The sequence below is a fragment of the Pteropus medius genome, unplaced genomic scaffold (genome assembly GCF_902729225.1).
Source record: "Pteropus medius unplaced genomic scaffold, Ma_sr-lr_union100, whole genome shotgun sequence".
NCBI classification, from domain to species: domain Eukaryota; kingdom Metazoa; phylum Chordata; class Mammalia; order Chiroptera; family Pteropodidae; genus Pteropus; species Pteropus medius.
In genome coordinates, this window is record NW_024342648.1 from 1,366,653 (window position 1) to 1,393,530 (window position 26,878).

At 42.9% G+C, this 26,878-nt stretch overlaps 1 protein-coding gene, 1 long non-coding RNA gene and 1 pseudogene across 39 annotated transcripts in view; 1 reads left to right on the forward strand and 2 right to left on the reverse strand.

Annotated features, from left to right (window-relative positions):
* The window catches only part of F8 (coagulation factor VIII), a 108,216-nt gene that overhangs the window by 28,089 nt on the left and 53,249 nt on the right, over positions 1-26,878 (reverse strand). The window contains exons 12-14 of the mRNA XM_039867016.1: positions 26,107-26,257; positions 24,427-24,636; positions 12,236-15,344 (exon numbers count right to left, since the gene is read on the reverse strand). Of these exons, the coding sequence (XP_039722950.1) occupies positions 12,236-15,344; positions 24,427-24,636; positions 26,107-26,257 (3,470 nt within the window). The remainder of the gene's footprint in view (positions 1-12,235; positions 15,345-24,426; positions 24,637-26,106; positions 26,258-26,878) is intronic.
* LOC120605923 (uncharacterized) overlaps positions 1-26,878 on the forward strand; it is an 88,326-nt gene that overhangs the window by 18,127 nt on the left and 43,321 nt on the right. For 28 of the 38 annotated variants that reach the window (XR_005653750.1, XR_005653752.1, XR_005653755.1 and 25 more), the window contains 4 exons: positions 23,741-23,806; positions 24,513-24,611; positions 25,037-25,195; positions 26,082-26,331. This is a non-coding gene — a long non-coding RNA (uncharacterized LOC120605923). Of the gene's footprint in view, positions 1-4,178; positions 4,449-7,887; positions 8,015-23,712; positions 23,807-24,512; positions 24,612-25,036; positions 25,196-26,081; positions 26,332-26,878 lie in introns of all 38 variants that reach the window. The other 10 variants (XR_005653758.1, XR_005653777.1, XR_005653785.1 and 7 more) reach the window with 8 other exon arrangements.
* On the reverse strand, positions 135-253 carry LOC120605944 (uncharacterized; annotated as a pseudogene).

A 26,878-nucleotide genomic window follows, 5' to 3' on the forward strand; every position in this document is an offset into this window, starting at 1 on the left:
AAGCTATATTATTAGTTTAATACAAATTTCATAATTTATTTTTTTAAGTGAGGCAACTTTTGCTTGAACTCACAGATTGCAAGGACTTTGTCAGCTTATAATCTCTTAGCTTTTAATTTTTTAAAATTTTTTTACGCCTACAGCACCTGGTCTTTCTAGGTGGTCTCCCATCCAAGTACTAACCAGGCCCGACCCTGCTTAGTTTCCGAGATCAGACGGGATGAGGCTCGTTCAGGGTGGTATGGCCGTAGACAGATTAATACAAATTTTAGGATGTTATGTCTGCCTATTGAATTGACCATTTTATTATAACATTTTTCCTTTCCCTCTAGAAACCTCTTGATTTAAAGACTAATTGAGTCTTTATATTTTAAGTGTGTCTATTGTAAACAATGTCATTCTGGTTTGTTACCACGAGGTTCATTTCCACCCATCCTTACCTATAGCCGCCTATTTTAGGCTGAAAGGCATTGAAATTCCTATGCACTCTGAAAGCACTACATTTTTTCTGCTTCCTCCTTGCTTAGTTTTTGACATCATATTTTATATCTTTTTGTTTTGTGCATCCCTTATTTATTGTAGTGAAAGCTGACTGCTACTTTTGTCTTTTAACCTTCATATTAGCTTTTTAAGTGGCCGGTTATCTGTGTTTATTATATATTTGCCTTTATCAGTGAAATTTTTTCCCCCTTGGATTTTCTTATTTCTGGTTATGGCCTTTTTTTTTTTTTTCTGCATAAAGAAGACCTTTAACATTTCTCGTACAGCTGGTTTAGTGGTGGTGCACTCCTTTAGTTTTTGCTGCTCTAGGAAACTCTCTCATTCAATTCCGAATGGTAACCTTGCTGGATATAGTATTCCAAGTCGTAGGTTCCTTCCTTCAGTGTTTCAGGTCTTTCCTGCCACTCCATTCTGGCCTCCAGTGTCGCTGCTGAGGAACCAGCAGATAGCCTGATGGGGTTCCCTTGTGTGTGACTTGTTTCATCCTTGCTGCCTTCGAGACTGTCTGTTACCGTTAACATTTGCCATTTTAATTACAGTATGCTTTAATTACAGTATACAGTGGGCCTCTTTGGGTTCGCCTTGTTTGGAACTCTCTGTGCTTCTTGGACCCGGATGTCTCTTTCCTCCCCCAGATTAGGAAACATTCAGCCATTATTTCTTCAAATACACATTCTTCCCCCTTTCCCTCTCTCTTCTCCTTCTGAAATTGCTACATTGTGAATATCGGAGTGCCTGATATTGTCCCAGAGGTGCCATATGCTATCCTCATTAAAATATTTGTTTTTCATTTTGCTGTTCTGATTTGGTGATTTCCACCATTCTTTTTTTCCAGGTCACTAATCTATTCTTCTGTATTAACTAACCTGCTTTCGATTCCTTCTCATATATTTTTTATTTCCGTTATTAGATTCTTCATCTCTGATTGGTTCTTTCTTTTTAGCATTTTATTTCTTATTATTAGTTTCAAGTATACAATACATCGCTTAGACATGTATATAGTTTATGAAACAATCCCCCGATCACTCTGTCTTCCCTCTGGCTCTCCACACAGCCGTTACCTCCATTGGTTATTATATTTTCTAACAATTTGTCGAAGTGCTCTTCGAATTCGTCTATTCTACTTTCAAGTTTATTCAACATTCTTATGACTGTTTGTTTGAATTCTTTATCAGGCAAACTACTTTTGTCCATTTCACTAGAGGTTTTCTGTTTTTATTTTATTGTTCCTTCATTTGGAGCATATTTTTCTGTCTCCCCATTTGTTTGACTTTTAGTGTTTGTTCCTATGAGTTAGATGAAATAGCCATCTCTCCCAGTCTTGAAAAAGTGGCCTCTGTATAGACTATGTGCCGGATGGTTTAGCCAGGCTGGTTGTAGTTGGGGTGGGTGTGGGCGGAGCCTGTGGGCCATCCGTCCAATAGGAGTGGGTTCTGGGCGGGGCAGCTTGGTGTATGTGTGTGTGCAGTAGTTCTGTGTTTTGGCTCTCCACGGCCAGAACAGAGTTGGGACAGGGCAGTCTGATGTATGTGTGCTTCCTTGCCCTTCCCATTGAGGCGGGGCTGCCCAGTGTGTGCGTGGCATGCCCTGTTGCTTTGTCTGTTGCCCAAGCCAGGTCTGGGTGGGGCCGCCCCAAGGGCACTTGTGTCAGTGTCCTACTGGTTCCACACTTTCTCCAGTTGGGGCAGCCCCACATGCACTCACAGCCTGGTAGGTGTGCACAGCAGTGCCTAACCATACCCGCTGGATCAGTCACTGAGTTGAGGGTCCCTGTGTGCTCATGCTGTGCTGCCTTCCTGTTCCTGGATCCAGCTCCAGGAGGGATGTCTGGGGGTCACTACAGCAGCCCTGCGGTTTGGCCAGAGCTCCTGGATAGATCCCCTGCCTGCCATCCTGGTGTGGGGAAAATGTCAACAGTGGTGCTCACCGGTGCTTTCGCAGTTATCCAGCTCCCTGAGCACCTGGAGAGCCTCCCAGGCCCCCAGCCTTCTCTGAGTGGGCCCTCTCTTCTGTCCGTCCTGCAGAAGCTGCTTAGTTGGCCCTCAGTTGTCTCACGGGAGGATGTTTGATGTGTTCGTAGGAGAGGGCTAGCTCAGCATCTTCCTACAGCTGCATCTATCCAGAGTCCCAATCCAGTCAATTTTTGCATTTAGTCAGGGCTGGTTGCAATTTTCACACAACTCAATCTTTGACTTCCATTTTTTCAGGCATGGCCCTCTCAGGCTTTTGATTGGGAGCTTATAAAATTTTTGTTCCCTCAGCCCTTAAGACATTTCAGTAAAGGCCACCAAAAGAGAGAACATCTAGTGATTATCACCTCAACTAGGTAGTACTCCCCTCCTCCCGATAAAATTTTAACTTATTCTTATGGTTCCACAGTTCTCAAATGACTTTTAAAACATGGATTTTTAAAACATTTATCTAGTTCTTATACTTGTTGCAGCAGGAGCACCAGCCTGCCGTGACCTACTCTCTACCCAGCGGCAGAAGTCACAGTAGCTTTTTAAAATTAATATTTAAATGGCATGCCGTTTTCCATTCTTCTACTTTCAGCCTTTTATACTCCTGTGTTATCGATCTGTAGCTTGAAAACAGCATCTAGTTATATTTTATTTTAAAGTCAGATACACCAATCTTTGTCTTTTAACGGGATTATTTAGTTCCTTTGTAATTAATATTACTTCCGACATGTTTAGATTTGTATCTACCATTTTCTTTTTCCTATTCTATGTTTCTTTTCTCCCTTTCTTGCATTTTTATCATGATTATTTCATACCATTCCATTTCCCTTTACTTTTAAAAGTTACATACTTGATGTCTATCATTTCAGTTTTTGGTTCCTAGGAATTACATGTATCTTTAACTTAGCAAAGTCTTCATGTACTCAGTATCTTTTTAGAAAACTTTCCAGCCTTATCAAGATGTAATTAAGGTACAACAAACTACATATATTTAAAGTGTACGATTTGATGGGATTTTATATAGGTATACACATGTAAAGCCATCACAATAATCAGGATATTGAGCTTATTCATCACTCCTAAATTTTTAAATCGATGTCTTTACTGTTTTCCTGAATAATAAATACAAGGACATTAGAATACTTTAATTCTATTTATTCCTACCTTACTTATAGGCTCTTTTTTGGGGGTATAATTTCATATATTCTATATGTCTTTCCTATTAAAATTTGTTTTAATTGGTCTCAAAATTCTGTGACAGATTTTGGTCAACTTGTTTCCATTAAAAAGTAATAATTTTAAAAACGAATAACTAAAAGTGCAATACAGAAAAACCGAGCGGTCCACAAAACATTCTCCTTTTCTTCTGAAGGTTTTACAATGCATTCCAATCATTAACCGGTCTTTTACTCTTACATGTAAATGGCCGGTTGAGATGGTTCTGAGACCCTTTTTCCACCACTGAGCAAGTCAGGGCTGGCAGGAATTAGGGGCACTGTTCGTTTAGCCCTCTGAGCTTTCTGGGCAGACTCGGTGACGTTGCCAGCGGCAGCTGCCTTCTTGCCCACTGCTTTGAGGACACCCGCAGCTACTGTCTGTCTTGTGTCACGGATAGTCAGAGAAGCCCTCAACACACGCGCTTGCCAGGAACCACACCGACGAAGGCAGCATCACCCGGTTTCAGAAACTTCAGGCCATCTTCCGGCTATTTCCCAGAACGATGATCAATGTTCTGCAGCTCCGCCAATTTGCAAGCGACGTGAGCCGCGCGACAGTCCAGCACAGGTGTGCATCTGGCACTGATTGGGCCTGGGTGCTTCAGGATAATCCCCTGAGCCTGAGGCCAGCCGCTTCCATCGGTGGGCCATTTTTGCTGTCGCCAGCCACATCGCCACAACGAACATCTCTGACAGACACATTCCTGACACTGAAGCCCACACTGTCCCCGGGAAGAGCTTCACTCAGCTTCACGGTGCATTCCGACAGGTGAGTTCAGCTGTAACGCTGACCGGAGGAAAGGTGGCCGCCACGCCACGTGGCGGAGCAGCATTCTCCCAGCGGCCCACAGGGACAGCACCAGTGCCACCGATTTCGTAGGCATCCCGGAGGGGCAGGCGCGAGGGCGTGCCAGTCGCACGAGCTGGCGCAGGATGCGATCCAGAGCTTCCAGCAGCCTGGTCCACTGGCACTGCCATCTTTACGGGTGACTTTCCACCCCTTGAGCCAAGGCATGTTAGCACTTGGCCCCAGCACGTTGTCACCATTCCAACCAGAAATCGGCACCGATGCTACTGTCAGGGATGCAGCCAGTGTTCCCACTGTAGCTCCTGGCTTCCTTAATGGCATCCTCGTGTGTTTTCTGGCTGTAGTGCGACTCGGTGGCATCCATTTTCACACCAACGGTTAGTTGTTTCGCACGGTGCGTGTACGCCGGAGGGCAGCTCGCGGGACCGCCCGTTCCTGGAGCTGTCGCTTCAAAGCCGGCAGTGGCAGTGACAGTCAGGACAGCGCACTCGGCCCGAGACGGGCCTGCGATGGCGTTGTTGGTAGAGTCTCTGTGTCCGGGGGCACCAGTGATGGTCACATAGTACTTGCTGGTCTCGCATTCCCACAGCGGGGCATCGGTGGTGAGACCACGCTCACGTTCGGCCTTCAGTTTGTCCACGACCCCATGCATTCAAGGAGCCCTTGCCCAGCTCACAGCAAGCCTCCCTTGCCCATCTCAGCAGCCCCTTGCTCATCTCAGCAGCCCTCCCCTCCCCATCATCTCAGCAGCCCCTCCCCTCATCTCAGCAGCCCCCTGCTTACATTTTCCAATGGTTCTTTTGTCGACCCCACCCTGCTTGGAGATCAGATGGCCAGTAGCGGTGGATTTGTCCAAACCTACATATGTCATGATGACAATCTTGATATGAGTCTTTTCTTTTCCATTTTGGCTTAGTTTTAGGGGTGGTCTTCATGACACTTGTGTTCTGGTGGCAAACCCATTGTGAGAAAAAGCAATTCTATGTATCTTAATGCCCATGACACATTTTATACTTGTTCATACAAACAATATTTATATTTATCCACGTGATTACACTTTCTTTGCTTTTTAGTCCTTCTTGCCTCTCGTATCTTCCATTCGGGATAGACAAAAATATCCTAATGATATAACTGAGACAATTTTCTATTGTCTCAGTTATATCATTAGGATATTTTTATTTTTATTTAATTATATTTTAGGATATTTTTAGTGAATTATTGCTAGTGGTGAAATTTCTGTTACTGTTTGTCTGAAAAATGTCCTTATTGTACCTTGATTATTGTATCATGTGTTTGATGGGTGTAGAATTCTATGTGGCAGTTAATTACATTTTGATGCCTTCTAGGTATCATTTCCCTGTCTTCTATCTTTAATTAGTACTATTGATAAGTCACCTCTGTGTATCTCATTTGAATATACACTTTTTTTCTTTGGCTACTTTTAAGAGTTTTCTCTTGGGTTTTCTGCAGTTTCACTCTGATAGAACGTGCCTGGACATTGATCTTTTGTTCGTCCTGTTCGGGATTTGTCGAGCTCCTTGAATTGTACGTTGATGACTTTTTTTCAACTTTGGAATATATTCAGCTATCACTTCTTCAAATATTCCTTCTCTTCTAAAGACTTCCTTTCCTTCTAAAAATAGGTTAGTTCTTCACACTCTATCCTCTGTGTCTCTATTCTGGTTACCCGTTGCTGTATCACAAACTTCCTCAAAACTTTAGTGGCTTAAAACAGCCATTTTATTCTACACGACAATTTTGTTAAGTCAGGCGTTCTGGCAGGGCTTGGCTAGGTTATAGTTTCGCTCTTCATGACATCCAATGTGGCCACTTGGTGGTATCAGCTGGCAGCTGGGCTGGTCTGGAGGGTCCAGAATGAGTTCATTCACATGTCTGGTGCCTTGGTGGAGAATGTCGAACAGCTAAACTCACCTGAGACTCTTGGTCAAAGAGCCTACGCGTGACCTTTCCAGCATGGCCGCACCAAGGCAGTCAGATCCCTTACGTGGTAGCTGGCTCTTCCAGGGAGGGCATCCCGAGAGAACTGGATGCGAGCTGGCCAGGATTTTCTACCCTAGCCTCAGTAATCCCACAGCATCCTTTCCATCACATGTACAGGTCACATTTCTGTTATATTTTGTTGCTCACATCTGAGTCACACTGCCAGCTCAGATCAAGGGGTGGGAGATCAGGTTGCACCTCATGAGAGGGAGCACGACAAGGTCTCAGAGTACAAGAGCATGTAGGACCGGATGTGTTGGTACATCCATCTTTGGAAAAGACATTTGGCCGTGGTCTTTTATTATCTTTCTTATTTTCCCTTAAAAAAAAGTCTCTGCATGCTGCAGTCCCTGTGTTTTTTTTTTTTTTACTTACCTACCTGTTCACCAATTCCTTCTATTTAATGCATAGGCCTTTTAATAACGGTATCTGCTGATTTCTTGATCTTAAGTCTGTGAGTTTGTTTTGGCTCTCTATTGTTTCTGTGGCTTCTTGCTTATTTTTTCTTGTTTTTGTTTCTGGACATTGTATCTGAAATATTTGTGAAAATAAGTTGAGGCCTAGGATGTTGGTTTCTTGCACTAGAGAAATTTCGTTTTCATCTGCAGCATGTGTGCAGGTACTGCCAACCCAAGACTGGCTTAAATTACGATGAAGAATAGAGATTCCATGGACAACACAGATAATAGAAAACTGGGATGTAAGTCAGTGAAGCACAGGTGACCTGGTTTACCTTGAGAGTGTAGCCCTTTGGGGACCCAGCATAGTGGGCATGGTTTACATCTACTTGACTCCCTTGATGATCCCATCAAGCCTTATTTGAATGCTACCAATATGCTTATGAGTCCCAAATTTATATCTTTAGCGCGGCCCTCTTCCTTTGACTCCAGACTCCCATACCCAAGTGCCTACTTATCCCAATTTGGATGTCTAACAGGCGTCTCAAACTAAACATGTCCAAAACAGAACCTTGAGTGTTTCCTCAAATAAATGTTATGTCTCAAGCCTTCCACATCTCATTAAACGTCACCATCATCCACCTAGTTGTTCAGGACAAAAACTAAAAATCTTCTTTGAGTCCTCTCTTCCCATCTCCCCATACTCAGTCTAATAGCAAGCCCTGTCTGCTTATCTTCAGAGTATACTCAACAGCTTTCTATTTCTTCTGACTTTCACCGCTGCCCTGGTCTAAACAGCTGTCTTCTTTTATCTGGGTGACCGCAGTAGCCTCTTAACTGGTCTCGCTGCCTCCATTCCTGCCTATGGGAACTGTGTCACACAACTCCATTTAATGGGCATTCCCTGGAGTTTGGACATACATCAAATATCTGCTCTCGCCTTCCTACATCCTCTAGTCCATTGAACAGGTATTTATTTCAGTGTCTGTGTCTCACATCAGGTGCTGTTCAAGGTTTCGGGGATATGCCATCGAATAACACCTTCACTAACACCTGCTCACAATGAGCTGACCTTCTAGTTGGGGAAGATAGACAATACACACAGACTGTATAATATTTCAGGTGCTGGTAAGTGCATTGAAAGAGAGTGGCGGGAGATATATGTGTATATATATATATGTATATATATACATATATATATATATACACACATATATATATATAGTGTTCAGGGAAAGCCTTGTTGATCAAGTAAAATTTGAGCAGCAATCCGAACGAAGTGAGAGAACTAACAGCTGAGTATCAGGGGAAGAGAACTCCAAGCAGAAGAGAAAGGGCAAAGACCTAGAGAGAGGCGCATACTTGTTCCATTTGAAGAAGCTCGCAAGTCAAAGCCAGTTAAAACAAGAGAAAGTAAAAGAAAGAAAACCGTCAGGCATGAAAATGAAAGGAAACAAAGAAAGGATTTCAAAGAAAGTCCATCCATAGACAAAACCATGATAATGTGGCACCTGAAGTTATAGGGAAGATAAATACTAGAAGGTGAATTGAACAAATATATCCTATCCTAATTCAACTGCTAACTACTATGTTAGAAATGGAATTAAAAACAACAAACTAGAAAAACCAGTCGAAAACTAATAATTTTTAGGTAATTAATTCTCGTTTATAAATAATGCTCCACTAAATGAAAATATATATAAAGTGAGGGGAAGAAGAAAGAGGAAAGAAGAAAGGAAAAGGAAAAGGAAGGAAAAAAAAAAAAAAAAAATGAAAATGGAAGGAAAATGGAGGGAGGGAGGGAGTGAGAAAGAATGTGTGTTTATAGAATTGATTTTATTATTTTAAATAGATTTTTGTTATAGAAGCAGTTCCTATGCATTATAGAAAATTTGAAAATATAGACAAATATTGTTTTAAAATAAAAAGTGTTACTTTTAGAGCAACTAGAGTAACAATTTATTGTAGGTCTTCCCTTGTTTCGTAACCTGTTTTGTACCCCTGGTCAACAATCTCCACCTTTCCATTTCAGTACATTTTCGTCTTATTCAGTACTCAGTCCATAATCAAACCGATTATTTTTTTGAAGTTCTAGCCAACAAGGTTTTTCTACAGATTAGATGTGGTTGTAAGAGAAAAAGAAGTGAAGAATGGCTTCGAGTTTTGCAGTCCGAGTAGCCGAAAGGAAGGAATGGTCACTGACTGCCATGAACAAGGCTGGCAAACAGCAGGTTTGAGGAAGGGGCAGCCGCTAAGCGTCTGGTATTGTACACATGAAGGTAGAGAGTAAATATGCGAATCTCAAGGTTAAGGGAGAGATCCGAGGTGGAGATACACAACTGGGATTTGTCTGCACACAGACGGTACCTAACACCATAAATAAGAGTAGATCGATCATTACAAGATGAGTGTAAATGAAAAAGAAGGAAATGTAGAGAACCAATCAATATGCAGAGCATTCTAACGTTTAAAGGTTAGTGAGATGCAGAACCAGCATAGTTGACGGGGAAAGCCTGGCAGCGAGTTTAGTAGAAAAATGTGAGAAAGATGGCATCAGAGAGACCAAGTAAGAACATGTATAAAGCATGGAGTAATCCACTACCGAATACTCCCGAGAGTTCAGCTAAGCCGAGGACTGAGACTTAGTAATGTAAAGACTGACAGTGACCTTGACACTGCAGTTTTTGTGGAATAATGGAGATAAAAGCCTCTTTGGAGTAGCTAAAAGAAAGAATCAGAGAAAAGAAGCAGAGGCAACGAGTACGGGAAGTTATTTTAAAATGTGTTCTGGAAAGATAAGAGGAGAAGTCATAAAGCATGATCGACACCGGCGAGACTCACCCGGGCAGAGGGACAAAGCAGCGATGTCGGAGAGAAAAGGGGCAAAAGGGTGGGGAGGAGCGGGAAACCGGAGAGGTCGGCCTTAGGAGCACACACAGTCCCTTCACCGTCATGCGCTTGGGGACAGCATACGGGTACAGGCGTCGATAGATGTGGTCTTGGAAGCCTGTGGAGGTTCATTGCGCAGCGTCAGCTAAGAGTGAAGAAGGGGTGATGGAGAATGGGCAAAAGGTATCGGCGATTTAAGGAAAAAGCAGAAAACGTAAGCTGGAGGCCCAGGAGCGTGGGCAAGTCCGTGGACTAGGGCAATATTCTGGGGTGGCAAAAAGGCCGCAACTCGGGGTAGAAAGCACGGTTGGGAAGTGACAGCGAGTACCGAAGAGGGCACCCATATTATCTGACCTCCGCTCATCCCTGTCACCTGGAAGCCCCAGCCACCTCCCCCGCCCAGCCGTCCTTCCTGCTGCGGCTCAGTCCGCGCGCAGGTCCTTTTGATTCCTCAAGCGTGCTCAACACGTTCCATCCCGGCGTCGCGTTTCCTGTCCCCTGTGCCTGGAAGCATCTCTGAGCTCTGTCAGCCGGCCTCTTATCCGTTAGGCCTCTCCTCCACAGAGAGGATTTCACGTAACACCCCAGACACTCTCTACCACATCATTCGGTCTGTCTCCTGAACAGCATCATCAGGGTCCCCCTGTTCACTTCCATCACGTGAGGGTGGCACTCTGCAGCCCTGAGGCATGCCTCCGCCTCACCGCGCCAGCGCCCTGATCTTGGCCTTCCAACTTCCCAAACTTTACCCTGCTGGCTTCGAGCCCAGCCCGGCAAAAAGTTCAAGACCAAGAGTGATGAAGAGCAGCCGGGTACGTGTCCTGCATCTGCACAGTCTTCTGAGACAAACCAACAGAGTGACATTCAAGACTCAAATCAGACCAGATTTCGACCCCATCCTGGCAAACAGCACTCTAAGCAACACTTTAAGCTTTGCATATATTATTCCGAGGATCCTTGTGCTAAAAATATAGTGACTGCAAGGATGCTGTGAAAAGCCGCGGTACCTCGAGTTGTGGCCTGAGGTGTGCACGGCCTCTTCGGTGACCGTGTGGTTTTCAGCGCACCTGCACGATCTAAGGCATAAATGAGTATCAGGCAACACAAACCACTCATCAGTGCTTTCACTGTGTCATCTTAAAACACTTCCTGTGTCTTTCGTTTTATATTCTTCTAACCAGATTCATACTTTCTACTATAAATACTATAGTATGGAATTTATACTTAGAATGGTCCAGAATTTAGGCCACTTTTGCCATGATGTATAAAAGGCTTGCCATCTTAGAAGGAATTTCTCTGTATACTCCCCCTGCGTTTTTCATTCATTCATTTGTTCACTCATTCACTCGACTAACATTTATCGAGTTCCCACAATATGCCAGACACAGAGCACAGCGATGGACGGATGCAAACACTTGACTCAGATAGTTGATAATTTTAGCAATTTTCTTTGTCCTTCACAAAGCAACCTGGACTTTTCCTCTCTTTTATGTTCCCTACTGCTTCTCTTTTTTTGCTAAGGCAACACAAATCCCACTCCATCTGAGAGTTAGAGGTCAGTTTTCAACTCTTGGTTTATTTCCTTCTCCGTTTTGCCCCCCTAGGTCTTAAATGGAGAAATGGGTTCAGAAGCAGGTATCGCTGAGCTGTTTTGAAATGACTCATCTCTGCAAAAATATTACCCTCTCAAGTGCTGTTCTTAACATCCACGTGTCATTAAAAATTCATCTATATTTGAACAAAAAAGGACCCCCTAACCATTTGTCTACTAATTTATCATCTCTTGCTCTCCCCAATAGACTGTAAGACCCTAGTTTGCTCACTCGTGCCTACAGGAGTGTCTGGCAGGTAGTAGGTGCTCAATAAATATCCGTTGGCTGATCAACAATCCTCACGTTCATCTTCCCCTGTGCTTTCTGCTGTGCAACCCCCCTCTGCTCCCCTAACAATCCAGCCCTCCCCCTTCGCCTCCTGTTCTCCCAGCACCACGGCCAACAACTTTCCCTGCACCCTAACCTTTTCGCCACACACGTCACCTCCTCCCGCCTCTTCAGTGCTACCTCGTGAGACCACACGTGGTACCACAGTCAGAAGGCTGACGGGCGGGGCCAACTTTCTTCCTGGTCTCCATCATCGCTGCTTCACCCTGACGACTCTACCCTTTTGTAAGTCTCTCTCCTCCTCCTCCTCCTCCTCCTCCTCCTCCATCCCAGTACAGCAGGAGTTTCCCGCCATCCGGATTGACCATCCTCTAACCCTCATCATCCGTGCCATCATCTCTAATCTCCCACTTTCTCCTCAGTATCATCTAGAATTTGCCATGCGATTCCCAGTTCTCCTATAAAGCCACCTCTGGAGTCTCACTGCTGCGGGTGGCCTCTGCCTTTTCTTGTCATTTCAGCACCTCGTAAAGCCAAAGATCACAACAGTAGGACAAAGGAACAATCAGTGTGCCCATACCTGTTTCTCTGCGCACGGGCGGATTCACTCATGCCATAATCCCAGAGCCGCTCCACCGCGGCGATAAAATAGTGTCGCGTTCTCTTTTGAAAGCTGCGGGGATCCTGATTTTTATCCTCACCATAAATGTCAAAATCTCTCATCGTTTCAGTTGGGAAGATGTCATCATAGTCAGTTTTGTCTTCCTCTGGCTGAGAAGTAGTAAGGGTCATGTCCCTTTGATGGTGTTTTGAGGCCGGAGGCTTTTGAAAGTACAACGCTCCGGTCCCTCCTTGCTTGGCCCAGGTGGTTTCTGTTTGGTGCTTATCTAGTTCTTCATGTATTGCTGCTATCGAATGGTTGTTTTCAAAAGGGTCTAGGGACAACATGGCATCTTTTGTCTTAAGAGCTGTGTCTTCGTGTGACTTCTCGTGGACTTTCTGCTCTGCTCTTGGTACCTGGGTGGCGTGTTGGTTATCCCACACAAGGAGCCCCAGCTGCTTGGACGGAATGTGTTCAGAGCTCTCGGTTGCCCATTTCAGAAAGGGCGTTTTTCCAGATCTATTTACTTTATTCAGTTGAACAGATTCCTCTGTGTTCTGCAGGAAGATGTCTTCTGTGGGGTCCAGGCGGCCAGGAAAACCAGTGCTAGTTTCTGTAGGGAGAGAGTCTTCCTGATGAACGTGAACTTCAGGGAGTAATTCACCTTCACCCGATGCTTTAGACAAGCCTGGTTTCAAGAGAACAGTATCCTCACGTTTCTCGTATATGAGTGAGTTTGTGGCACTTTCCGCCAGGGTGCTGATCTTTTCTTGACTTCCAGTCATTTCCAAGGTTAGGAGAGCTAAAGACAAATTGCTTTTGGCTCCTCCTAAGAAATGATTGCTTCCTCGGACCCCGGAACTCCTCTCCCTAGGAGTATAACTACAGGCTGATGCTAGAAGATGAGAAGCGTTGTCTTGAGATGGGATCTTGGCTGGATCCATAGGACTGGCCGATGGAAATGCTGATACCTGCGTGGTGGGTGATGCATGGCCATCCGTTTGAATGATGCCATGAGTCCTCATAGAACGATCTAAGAGGGACTGTGTACTGGCCCCTTTGTCCTTCTCATTGGACTCTACCTGGGTGCGAGTGCCCTGAGTCAGGTCGTTCGTGTTTCTGGACCACTGGGTTGAGGTGTCATTCCAAATGACCGTCCTTTTGAGCTCTGTCCCTCCCTTCGGGAGGCAGACCTGCTTCGCATCCCGCTTACTGCGTTGGGCGGCAACGTTCTCCTGACTTGGGTCAGGCGACGTCCTTGTGCCATGGGGATACTCCTCTGCCATTTGCTTGGTTCTCTCCCCCAAGCCTTCCGAGTTTGCGTCCTCCCTTATTGAGAAACGGGCCATGCGAATCCCTGCTCTCTTTGCCGAATCATTCGATGCCCTGCCTTCTTGAAGTATTGGAGTATTTGTCCTCTTGTGTAAACCATCTCCATTTTGCTTAGTGCTTAGTGGGAAAAGGGCCTTCAGGAAATTCTTGGTGCCATTCGTTGTATACAACTGAGGCAAGACTATGTTCTCTTGCATTAATTTTTCCTTCCTTTCTGTCTCTTCTTGGGATTTTTTTTCTTGAGTGTCTGTATCATTTTCTTGGACATTAGTCAAGTTAGTAAAAAATCTGCTGCTGCCGTTTGGAGAAATCATCTCTTTGAGTCCCACGTCCTCTGGAAATTCGTCGTCTTCTACTCCTGCCTTCTTCTCTGACGAGAAATGCTGATCTGTCACAGATTTTTCTGACCCTGAAGAGGTCAGTGGCTTTGGAGCAGGCCTTGGCCCAGAGCTGAGGGAGTTCTTGCTGTGGGTCCTCTTTATCCACTTTGCTGAATCTAGTGAGAAGAGTGTCTCGAAGGGTGACACATCTGGATTTTCTGTACCTAGTGGCACAGGGCCCTCTTTTTTTTCATGGACCATTTCCATATTTTTTGACGAAGTAGTTGTATTTGATACATAACTCAGCCCCAAAGCCATAGTATTTTCATCCATAAGCGTTTCATTACGAATCAAAGAAGTCACTTCTTGAAACTCAGCTGTACTTTTTAGCATAATATCTTCCCAGGCCGATGTACTGTTATTCTCTGTTAATAATGGTGGGCCCTCACTGTGAGTCATTCTGTTGGTTGTTGAGTTAATCGGTGACTGGTTTATCTTTACCAAAGTGGTGTTAACTTCGAATAAAGAATTACCTTTGGTCGGTGAAGCAGGTCCATGAAGTCTTTCCTCTTTAAATAACCGGTCACTCTCTGTCGATGATGCATTTTTTCCCAGTGAACTTTCTTGACTGTTCATTAAAGCTGCTTCTAACCACTTGGAGTCATTATCCCCTTTACTCAAGCCCAGAGGCACACCAGACCCAGTACGGTGAGGTGAACTTTTGTCAAATACAGTGGCGTCTAACTGACTACTAAAGCCAGCTGGCATATTTGGGGGGCCTAAAGAATCTGTCTTTTCACCACTTGCTGCCAACTTTTCTGATGAAATTGTTGGCGAAGTCATTAGCTTGTCCGATAAACTAGACATTTTTAAATCAAGTTCCTTCAACTCTACTGTTACAGTTGTCCCCAAATTCTCATTTAATCTTAATTGCATTTCCGGCTCAGGAGTAAATACTCTGTCCCTAGGGTTCTGGAGCTCTGGTCTGAGCTGTGCCACATCAGATGGGCCCCTGTTTCTTTCTCTTGCTCCAGGTACATGATCATCAGCCTCGTATGTGGCTTCTTGGAGGTCAGATAAGGATAATCCATGTGGAGTAGTTTTCTGTCCCAAGAGCATCAACAGATCACTAGAGGAGACACTTTGTACTTTGGGCAGCTGTGTTCTCTCTCCAGGCCAAAAGTCAATCTTCTCTACATCATTTTCTGGAATTGCAGTGGCTTTGAATTGCTTTTGCCTAGGGCCGGGGTGCCTTGAATTCCGGAAGAAGCTTCTTGGTTCAAAGAGGTTGTTTTCAGTCAGCAAGGAAGTTGGGATATCTTCATATATGTCCTCATAATAATCACCAGTGTTTCTGTTACAACCAGAAACCTTCAGTAAGGCTGTCATGCCTCGGTTCCGAAAGTCTGAGTTGTGGCACCCCAGAACCCACAGACCTGGAGACGAGGAAGAATAAGACTTTGGTTACTCATAACCCAGGTCCCAAGGAGGCTTCGTGTTAGAGGCTCTCGCCTACATCCAGATACATGAAAAATACTGGTTGGTACCATTATGTCACAGGTCATTGTGACAGTAGTCTAGCAATGGCAGTAAACGTGGTTTTTGCATTGCTACTGTTGTGGTTTATCTGTTTGTGACCGCAAGAAAGGGCTGTGATTAAAAGCGAATAGGTACTGGAATAAAAATGGACAAACGTTGTTAACGTACACAGTAGTGGAGAGTCTTAATAGTGGCACAGAGGTCTGATGGTGACAATGACTTATCTCAGGAAAGTTTATGTAGGCTGGCTGTTATTGCTGTATGACATAGTGGCACAGGTTCTAGAATCAGATTGCCCGGGTTCAAATCTTAGCTCTACCATTTCCCAGCTGTGTGACTTTGAGCAGGTCACTTGAGCTCTCTGAGCTTCAGTTTCTAACTTACCAACGAGGCTGATCATATCTACCGCATCATACAATGCATTCTAATCACATAACACAAGGCCTAGCATCGGCTGTCACCCATTCGCAGGATAAACAAGCATGAAGCAACAGGACTTGGGTTCAGGACACACATGCCAACCCCACCACAATGTGAGCAGTACTCATTTCTGTTGTGGACAGGTGTATCCGAGTGAAGGAATTTCATGGTAGTAAATTAGATACATAACCATACGTGAAAGAAATACACCTTTACCAAGCTACCCATCCCGTACCAAAACCACCTCATCATCTGACACAATAGCTGCAAGTGAAGTGAACTCTTAACTGAATCCAGTTTTCCCTCAAAGGGGAAACTTTCCCCAAAGTGTATTCCCGCAGAGACCTGTGAGACAATGGGCTGCCGTGGAAGAGACTTCTGCAGGCAAACTCATTTTGGAATGAATACACACTCTGTGTGCAGTGAGATCATCAAATGGGAAATGATAATAAAGACATTTGCTAATATCCAAGGATTCAGAAAATCTACCTCTAATGCAAACATCCTATGGAGGTGATTAGAGAGTAGTTTCTACTAAAATAAAAGAGTATATTAAAAATAGGAAGACATGAGACCCAGAAACCAGGCACCTATCTTGAGGGAGGATGAGGAAGAGTCCTAAGGTGATAACTGAGCCCGAGGCCCAGAGAGAACCGGCCCAGACTGCAGTAGGAGGATGCCTGGGTCCAGGGGTCAGTATCGAAGCGAGACAGAATACATTATATGATGGAACTCTTGGGAAAAAAACAGGATGACTAAAGAGAAAACCTTACAAGAACAGGAAAACAATGAGAAGTTACAGTTAAGCAAGTTATAAAAATAGGAAGCGTAATCCTGTTTGGTTCCACAGGGAACATTTTCATCATTTACTGTGATTTCACTAAAAATAATAATGTGATTTCACTCAAAATAGGGAAATAATTATAAGTTTGGGGATTGGGAGCCCAATTTAATGATGTTTAAAGCAGTTTTGATGGTATTAAAACCACACTGGGTCAGAGTAGACCAGGACTGGAGCTGAAATTAGTAATTTAAGTGAGGCGTTGACTCTTAAAATTTCACTGTTATAACTTAGACAAAACAAATACCTTCCTTTCCCGGAGGCAGACATTAATTGGGTGAAAAAAGGGGAAACGAAACTCCATACACAGTTCTGGAGTGACATACACCAGACTCTGAGGTGGGCCTGGAATGGGGACTAGTGATCAAGAAGGACTTTAGTCGTATCTGTATTGGCTGAATTTTTGTAATGAGAACATCTTTTCGTATTACATGTGTAAATAAAAAATTTTAAAAATTATAATTAATGAAGAAATCTCAACCTAAGAGCTTAAAGAAGAGTTGAGTCTGTGATGGAAACCTCAATAAAATAACCAAATAAAAATAAGAAATTCGACATATACAAAATTAAAAATAAGAAAGGAGATATTATCATAGATGCAAAGAACATTAAAAGAATTACGATTCCCTTAAAGACAACTCCGCTGCCATATTCTCTTCCAGCTTCTGACACAGGCATCAGATGCCTGGCCAAGTTTGAGACTTGGTCAGCACTACAAATATATGGATCAGCTTCCTGCCTCAGTAATGTAACCAGGGATCTCAGTAAACTAATTTTGTCGACTGTTATCCAGGATTGGATAATGAGAGATGGAGCCCAGCTGACCATGAGCGGCCAGGAGCACATCTCAGGCCCCAGTAGATAAGAGCTCGTTAGTCAACCAAGGCTGGTGCAGGATCCTAGTGCAGGATAGTAAGGCGGGATAGTAAGCAGTCTTTTTTTAATGATGATGGTCACATATACTAACTGGCATAGAAAAACAGATATGTTAAATGAAAAAATAAAAGCAGGTTACAAAACAAGATGAGTTCAAATTCTCCATATAAGTGATTCCATACAGTAGTTATCTTTGTTCTGGCTTATTTCACTTAGCATAATGCCCTCCAGGTTCATCCATATTGTCACAAATAGCAGATTTTCCTTATAAGTGTGTGTGTGTGTGTTAACACATATGTATCACATTTCATTATCCATCCATTCATCCATGGACACAGGTTATTTCCATATCTTGGCTATTGTGAAAAATGCTGCAATAAATATGGGGGTGCAGGTATCTTTTTAGGATTCTTATTTCATGTCCCTTGAATATATACCCAGAAGTGCGATTGCTGGGTCATAAGGTAGTTCTATTTTGAATTTTGGGGGCACTGCCGTACTGTTTTGCTCCAATTTACCTGCCATTCTGACAGGTGTGAGGTGTTCTCTCATGGTGGTTTGGATCTGCATTTCCTTGATCAGTGATGTTGAGTACCTTTTCATTCACCTGTTGGCCATTTGTATGTTTTCTTTGGGGAAATTTAATGTTATCTCATAAGTCCTGTAGGTTTTCTTGATTTTTATTTCTTCTCAGACTGAATACATTCAAAAAATTTGTCTTTGGGATTACATTCTTTTGCTTGATCAAGTCTGTTGTTGAAGCTCTTTATTGCATTTTCATTTTCGGGAGGGGGTTTCATGATTTTTTTCAAATACTGTTTACATATAACATTATATTAGTTTCAGGAGCACAGCATAGTGTTAGACATTTACATAACGTACGAAGTGATAGTTCCGGTGAGTTTAGTCCTCACTTGGTGCCATACACAGTTCTTACAATATTATCGACTGTATTCCTTTTGCTGTATGTCACATCCCCGTGACTATTTTGTAACTGCCAGTTTGTATGTCTTAATTCCTTTTACCCAGACCCCCAACCCCACCTCCCATTTGTCAACTATCAAATGTTCTCTATATCTCTGAGTTGGTTTCTGTTTTGTTTGCTCATTTATTTTGTTCTTCGGATTCTGCATATAAGTGAAATCATAAGTGAAAGCATTTGTCTTTGTCTGACTTACTCCACTCAGCACAGTTTCCTCCAGGCCCATCCATGAGGTTGCAGATGGCAAGATTTCATTCTTTTTTTATGGCTGAGTACTATTCCACTGTGTGTATGCACCACCTCTTCTTTATCCATTCATCCGTTGATGCACACCCAGGTTGCCTCCATATCTTGGCTACTGTAAATAATGCTGCAATGAACCTATGGATGCATCTGTCCCTTTGAAGTTGTGTTTTGGGTTCGTTTGGATAAATACCCAGAAGCGAGATTACTGAGTCCTTGTTTTTTGTTGTTGTTTTTGTTTGTTTCCATGAAATGTCTTTTTCCATCCCTTTCCTGTCAGTCTCTGTGTGTCTTCTGATCTGAAGTGAGTCTCTCGTAGGCAGCATATGTGAGGGTCTTTTCTTATCCATTCAGCCACCTTATGTCTTTGGATTGGAGCATTTAATCCATTTACGTGTAAGTATCGTTGATAGATATGTAGTTATTGCCATTTTATTATTCACATTTTTGATCTTTTCTTCTTAAAAAAATCCCGTTAACATTGCCTGTAACCCTGGTTTGGTGGTGATAAACTCCTTTAGCTTTTTCTTGTCTGGGAAGCTCTGTTTGTCCTTTGATTCTCAATGATAGATGTGCTGGGTGGAGTCATCTTGGTTGTAGGTCTTTGCTTTTCATCACTTTGAATATTTCATGCCAATCCTTTCTGGCTGCAAAGTTTCTGTTGAGAAATCAGCTGATGGTCTTATGGGAGCTCTCCTGTAGGTAAATAGATGCTTTTCTTTTGCTGCTTTTAAGATTCCCTCGTTGTCTTTAACCTTCGTCATTTTAATGATGATGTGTCTTGATGTGGGTCTCTTTGGGTTCATCTTGTTTGCGACTCTGCACTTCCTGGGCTTGTATGTCCATGTCCTTCACCAGGTTAGGTAAGTTTTTCCATCATTATTTCTTCAAATAAGTTTTCAATTCCTTGCTCTCTCTCCTCCTTCTGGTACCCCTATGATGCGAATGTGGGTACGCTTGATGCTGTCCCAGAGGCCCCTTAAAGTATCCTCATTCTTTTGGATTCTTTTTTGCATGTTGCTGTTCTGATTGACTGTTTTCTGCTACCTTGTCTTTCAAATTGCCGATTCAGTCCTCTGCTTCATCTGATCTACTGTTGGTCCCCTGTAACACTGCGGTCCCCAACCTTTCTGGCACCAGGGACCAGTGCTGCTATGAGAATCTAATGCCTGATTAACTGAGGTGAAGCTGAGGTGGTGATGCTAGCGCTGGGGAGTGGCTGCAAATCCAGACAAAGCTTCGCTTCCTGGCCCACCGCTCACCTCTTGCTGTGCAGCCCAGTTCCCAACAGGCCACTGGCCGTGAGGACGGTGGAGGAGCTGCTGTGCACGGCTTGACCCCAAGAGCAGGATTCGCTTTAGCGGGGCTCCGGTGCCTGCCCCGTTTGCCCTTCAGGTGTGTCACCCTCACATGCACCCAGGCGGTGCTCTGGTGCGGTTTGAAGCCAGCCACTGAGTATGTTGGTTCTGGGGCCTCTTGAGAGGGGCTCTATTGCAGACCAAGGTCATCTACTGCCTATGCCCCACCTGGGTCCACTTGGTATGAGCTACAAAGTGAGCTGCAGGTGGTTGCCACTTGTGCTGGGCTTAGGGGTGCATGGGAGAGGCTAAGCTGTGAACCAAGGCCGGGTGCCACTAGTGCCCAGTTTGGGCTGCTCAGCAAGAGGTACGGGACACACCAAGGCCAGATGCTGCTTGTCTAGGGTTTGTGAGCCTTCGAGAGATTTTAGGAAAGTCTGCAGCATGAGTGCTTGGAGCTGGGTTCCACATCTCTGTGGCATGCCACATAGACTTAGGCCCCGGTGGGTGGAACGCGGTGGTGGCTTAGTGCTTGGGGGCAGGGTTCAGGGACAGCATCAACCCTAGGTATGATGGAGCACCGTGCTGCTTCAGGCCCTGGAGAGCGAGGCACAGTGGCAGCTCAGCCCTGAGGATGGCAATGATGAGTGCCATGGAGGCCCGGGGGGAGGCATGCTGGGAAGGGCAGTGGCTTGGACATTGAGCAGCTCCCTCAGCCGGCTTCAGTATTTGTGAAAACTGTGGGGCCCTCAGGTAGGAAGCCTACAAGTGTCTAGTCAGATTCTCTGCCTGGTATTCAAATCAGATTGTTTTCTGTTGTTATTGAGTTGTGTGAGTTCTTTATACATTTTGGATTTTAATCTCTTTCCACACATACGGTTCACATATATTTTTTTCATTACCAAGCTGCTCCAGACTGAGGGATAAAATGACGCAGGTAAAATGCTTTCTACGTTTTACGTGGCCATCCTCATTTTCTGTGCTCCACAGTCTTTCTGATGCTTCTTCATGGTGCTCTGGAGTCATCTCAGAGCTATTTCCATTGCTATGTAGTTTTTTGTTTGTTGTTTTTGTTGGTTTTGTGGGGGAGATGAGCGTTGAAACCTCTAGACCACAATCTTGCTGATGTCACTCCTGTGGAGGGACATTTTTAAAAATATATTCTATGATTCAATTACAGTTGACATATAATGTTCAGTCTTGATGTGGCTTCTTCCATATGTTCTTAGAGGACTTCTGTTTAGCGAGATTTTGGGCGATTCTCAATGACGGTTGTTCTGTAGTTTAGTTGTAATTTTGCTGTGGTCGCGAGAAGAGGCAGTCACAGGATTTCCTTCCTCAGCCGTCCTGACTGGAACCTGGAGTGGCATTTTTAAAGTGCTGGAGAAAAAAACCCAATAAAATAAAACGCAAAAGACCTATCAACCCAACATTCTATACAGTGAAAATGTCATTAAAAAATTCAGGAGAAATAAAGACTTTTTAGACAAGCAAAACCTGAGAGAATTAACCAGCAGACTTGTACTATAAGAAATGATGGAGTGATATACTATACATATAAGGGCACAGATAGATTAAAATTACAAGTATGGAAAAATATATACACAGAAACATCAAGCAAAATAAAGGTGGTCGAGGCATATAAATTTTAAACAAAGCAGTTGTGAAGGCAGCAAGTACTACTTCAGACAAAGAAGGACATTTCACAATGATAAAATGGTTAATTTAAACAAGAGTACAGAGCGATCTTAAATTGTAAGTACCTCATTTTATATAAAGAGAAAAAACAGTTACAGAACTGTTAACACAGTTCTCTCAGTACCTGGAAGATGCAGGCAAAATATCAGTAAACTTAAGGATTTAACAACACAAGAAACCAACTTGACAAATATGTAACAGTTCACCCAACAACTGCAGAAGACATAGTCATTTTAAGTGCAAATGAGTCATAGCCAAAGTAAACCACATGCTGAGCATATAGCAAGTCTCAGCAAATTTCAAGCAATTGAAATCATACAGAATATGTTATATGAACACAGTGACGAAAAATAAGAAATCAGCAACAGAGATAACTAGAAATTACCCATATGTTCAGAAATTTAGTAAAACAGTTTTAAATAAATATGGGTAAAAGAAGAAAGCGCAATGGACGTTAGAAAATATTTCAAACTAAATGATAAAAACGTGACTCATCAAAACTTGCGATATGTGGTTATTTTTTCCTGTGCTTACTAGTTTTATTCAAAAATGAGGTAACAAAAGTTGGAATAATAAGGCATAGGGGTTGGAAAGGAAAAACAAACTGTCAATATTTGCAGGCAGTTTGGTTGCTTATCCTAGAAAACCTTGTGCAAATGTAGACATTAACTGCTAGATATTATAAGTGAATTTAGCAAGGTTGCAAGGTACAAGGTCAACATACAAAAATTAACTGTATTTCTTGTGTGTTCCAATACAACTTTATTTACAAAACCAGGTGATCAACCTGTTGACTACGATTTTTTATTGAGATGTAATTGACAGGTATCATCGTGTAAGTTTACTGTGTACAACGTGTTGATTTAATACATTTATATATTGCAGTATGATCACCACCATAGCATTAGCCAGCACCTCTTTCACATTACATAATAATCATTTCTTTTTTGTGGAGACTTATGGTTATAGCAGGGTGTAAAGTCACCTGTATAGTCATAAAACGGATGATGTAGTGACACACGCCGTAACATGAATGAATCTTGAAAACATGCTTAGTGAAAGAAACCAGACACAAAAGGATAAATATTGTATTATTCTATTTACATAAGATATCCAGAAGAAGCAAATCCATAGACAGAAAGTAGATTAGTGGTTGCCAGGAACTGGGGGCGGAGGGAATGGGGATTGACTTCTTAAGGGTAAAGAGTTTCTTTTGGGGTGACAAAAATACTCTGGAATTAGATAGCAGCAATAGTTGAACAACAAACACCGAATGTACTGGAAGCCACTGACTTGTACACTTTAAATGGTTAAAATGTGCATTTTACATTATATGAATTTTACTTCAATAAACAAAAAGGCTCAGACTTTACTATTTTGAACGCAGGAAGTCTTCCCTAGGATCTTTATTTAGCTTGAGCATTGTAGTCAACGATGTTATGTTAAAAATGTTTCCCTCGAAGCACATAAAAGTTTTAATCTGTCTTTAGAATTTAAGTGATCACCAAAATAGTTTAAAAGCTTCTCAAAATATTAATGTTAAAAAAATTTTTAACACATACACGCACACTCTCTTTGGTTTAGACGATTGCAACCATATTATACATACTGTTTTATACTATTTGGGTACATATTTAATTCATTCATTCATCGAAAAAGTATTTCTTAAGCATCTACTATAGGCCAGGCACTGTTAACACTGTGACTAGCAAGATAAACAAGGTTTCTGGCCTCAGCCACGCTTCCAACTTAGTTGGAAAATGGATAATGAAGGCACAAGTAAGTATAAATGAACAAGACCCTTTCAGAGGTGTTATGGAGTTCTGTCAGCTTCTTGACTCCCCACAAAAATGCATGACTTCAAATCAGATCAGTTTCTGGTTCTGAAGGTAAATATATGTTTACAGGTGGTGAGATTTGGTTTTTATTCCCCAGATAATTTCCCATGAGGACTCATCTCCAGAAAAGCCAGAATCGTAAGAGAATAATTACAGTCTGCAGGTAGCTTTTTGTGCTTTCCTCTGCAGATGAGGGGTGCGGGCGGGACCAGGAGCACACAGTGACCCAGCACTTCGTCGTCAGCTATACGAATGTCACAACGATCCTGTTGGATTTTAGGCCGGGCCGGGGTTCCTTCCCATCACAAGGCTGGGGTTCTCGGAAGCCTTGCAGCAGTTGTGGAGGGACAGGGAGGGTGAGAAGCCGACAGCCACATTCGTCCTGAAGGCTTCCTAGTGACCTGAGGGCTTGTGTGCAAATGGGGACTCCAGGCACTCCTCAGAGGCTTCTAGCTGGAATCTACCCAATAATGCCAGTGTTCACAAGGCGTACAGAAACGCCTGTACGTTTAGTCTCCACATCTTAATTGCACGTATACATGTATATTCACCACTACAGTTTAGTCAACCCACATAAAATTTTGGCCCATGGCAAGTAAAGGCGCTTTTTACAGTAAAGACTTTTAAGTTCAATACTTGATATGCTGCTGTTATTAAAATACCTGGCAATTACTAAAATCACTTGAACCATTTAGTGTCTGCCCAGATGTGAGCCAGTGGGCAGACGAGCATGGGAGTGAAGCAATGACAGCTGTTAGTGAAAGAACAATATAAATAACTAACCTGGGTTTTCCATTGACATGAAGACAGTTTCTCCTGAGAACGGGAATAGGGTAAGTGTGTCTTCATAGACCATTTTGTGTTTGAAGGTATATCCAGAGAAGAATACAGAGAGGAAGTCAGTCTGTGCTCCAACGCTTAGAATGTACCAGTATGCCACCTCATGTAAACAGACTGACAGCTGCAAGGTATCAAAAACGTAGCCATTGATGCCTGCAAATGAAATGGAGAACAAGAGCTTTTAGCCGTATTAGGACTTAGTATTTTAGATTGCCACGATGGGATTAGAAATGATTATGTTATGTGCACAAAGAGGCAGCGTTATACGTTCCGGAAAAGTAGATGGTTAATACTCGATCAGCTAGGCCCAGTCCCAAGGCGAGGAGCCACAGGCCTTCCTGGTAAACATGGGTTTGGATGCTCTGCGAAAGCGGGGAAAGGGGAACGAGAACGCAGTTTGATGAGGAGCAGGGCATTTGCATGGCCTCAGAGCATCTCCCTACAAACTGCTTATTCGTTGCAAGGGGGAAAATAGTAACTACACAGAGGAGAAACCAGGAAAAAAAAGCAACCTTGGTCGGGTGATCAAAATTAACCTCCGTCCATGTTCCAGGTTCAAGGAAACTAACAGACATCACGAAAGCAGGAGGACAGTTAGACCCAGTGCACAATCCAGGGCTGGCCCCTGAACTGCAGGGAGGACATGCTCCGAAATGCAGCACTGATTGACACAACTGGAACGCTGGCTGCCAACTGGAGAAATGTGTCAGCGGTAAGTTTTCTGAATTTTCTAACTCCACTTTGGTTATTTAAGACAATAACTTAACTCATAGGAATTATACAATGAAGTATCAAGAGATAAAGGAGTATGATGTCTTCAATCTATTCTTAAAAAGATTAGTAATAAAAGCACGTGTCTAGAGAAGTGAGCGATAAAACAAATATAGCAAAACGTTAAAATTAATGATTCTGGGTAAAGAGTATACGGGAGTTCTCTACTATTCTTGCAGCATTTATGTAAGTTTGACTCATAAACAATGTATGGGTGTACTTATATACGATTATGTAATCATGGAGAAAACATGTTTTCACATGGGCTACCTGGACACAGCGTGGTTAGTGGAAGGGTAAAATATGGAAGGACATGGGGACGATAAAAGGAACGGGGTGGCCAACTGAATATCGAAAAGATCATAGTGTACGCCTTAAATATGTACCATTTTTATTCGTCAGTTGTACCTCGAGAAAGCTGGGGAAAAAAGATGTTGGGGTTTTAAATGTACAGTCTCTTGATTAATGTGACTTAAATCGCTATAGCTGGCAGTCGTTTTGCATAAGTAGAATTGCATTCCCTTTGTATTTCATGTGTAATCTACCAGTTGAGTGCATTTTATATTAAGTATGGACTAGGCATATTAAGGGAAATTAAAGCCATGTCTTATTTGATTTATCCTTGAAAAATAAAGTTCTCTAAATATTTCCGCCTCTAAAGGAAAAAAAAATGTGCATTATATGATCATATCTATGCATTTATATAAAATTGTATATGTTCGTATATAACCATTTTTAAGGAACTGTGACCCTCGCATGGCATATAAATGAATCCACCATGGGGATATCAGTTTGGTAGCTTCGGTTCCCCTTTGTCTCTTACCCAGTGGACTCAGGTGCTGCTTTACTTACTGTGCATGATGTTGGAGGCTCGGAAGTCTGGGTCCTGGGGCTGCACTCCGTCTGCACTGGGGAGGAAGCGCTGCATGTTCTCCGTGAGGTACCAGCTTTGGTTCTCATCAAATACAGAAAACAGGATGACGTTTCTCTTGTCTGACATCATCTGTTAATTACACGCATGGAGAGAAACAAATGCCGCTACTGTTGTCAGCTGGGATTTAGCAGCCTACACTGGAGGTAAGTGGTGCCATCCGTGTACTATACATATAATCCGTTGGTTCGATCCCACTTCTCCCTAGGGTCACTATTACGACACGTAGCAGGGCCAACGGGTAAGTGGGTGCTATGAGCAATAAGTATGTGTTTACAGCAAATGTATCCTCAGGGCAAGAACGTGACTGGACCCGTTAAACTTCATTTCTTCTGGACCCAAAGCCATATGCAGGCTGATTTTTTTTTTTGGTACAGTCTGTAGCCTCATTCTCTCCACATTCAGATTAGAGGGTTGTCACTCTAAAGACCCAAGTGGTTATTCAGTGTCTTTCTTAAACAAGTTAGTCAAGTCAAGTAAGACGAATGCCTTTGCTAAACTTCCATCTAGCCACTGCTCTATAAAACATTAAAAAGAAAACAAATCAGATAACAAAGCTAAGATGAACCCTAAGATGTTAACTGACAATAATACCTTTTCTGTTTAAAACATTTAAAGTTTTGTTTCAGAGGAGCAGTTCATATATAACCAAAGTTACATCAGTCACTTGCTAATTGAATCTTCTAAGATGTG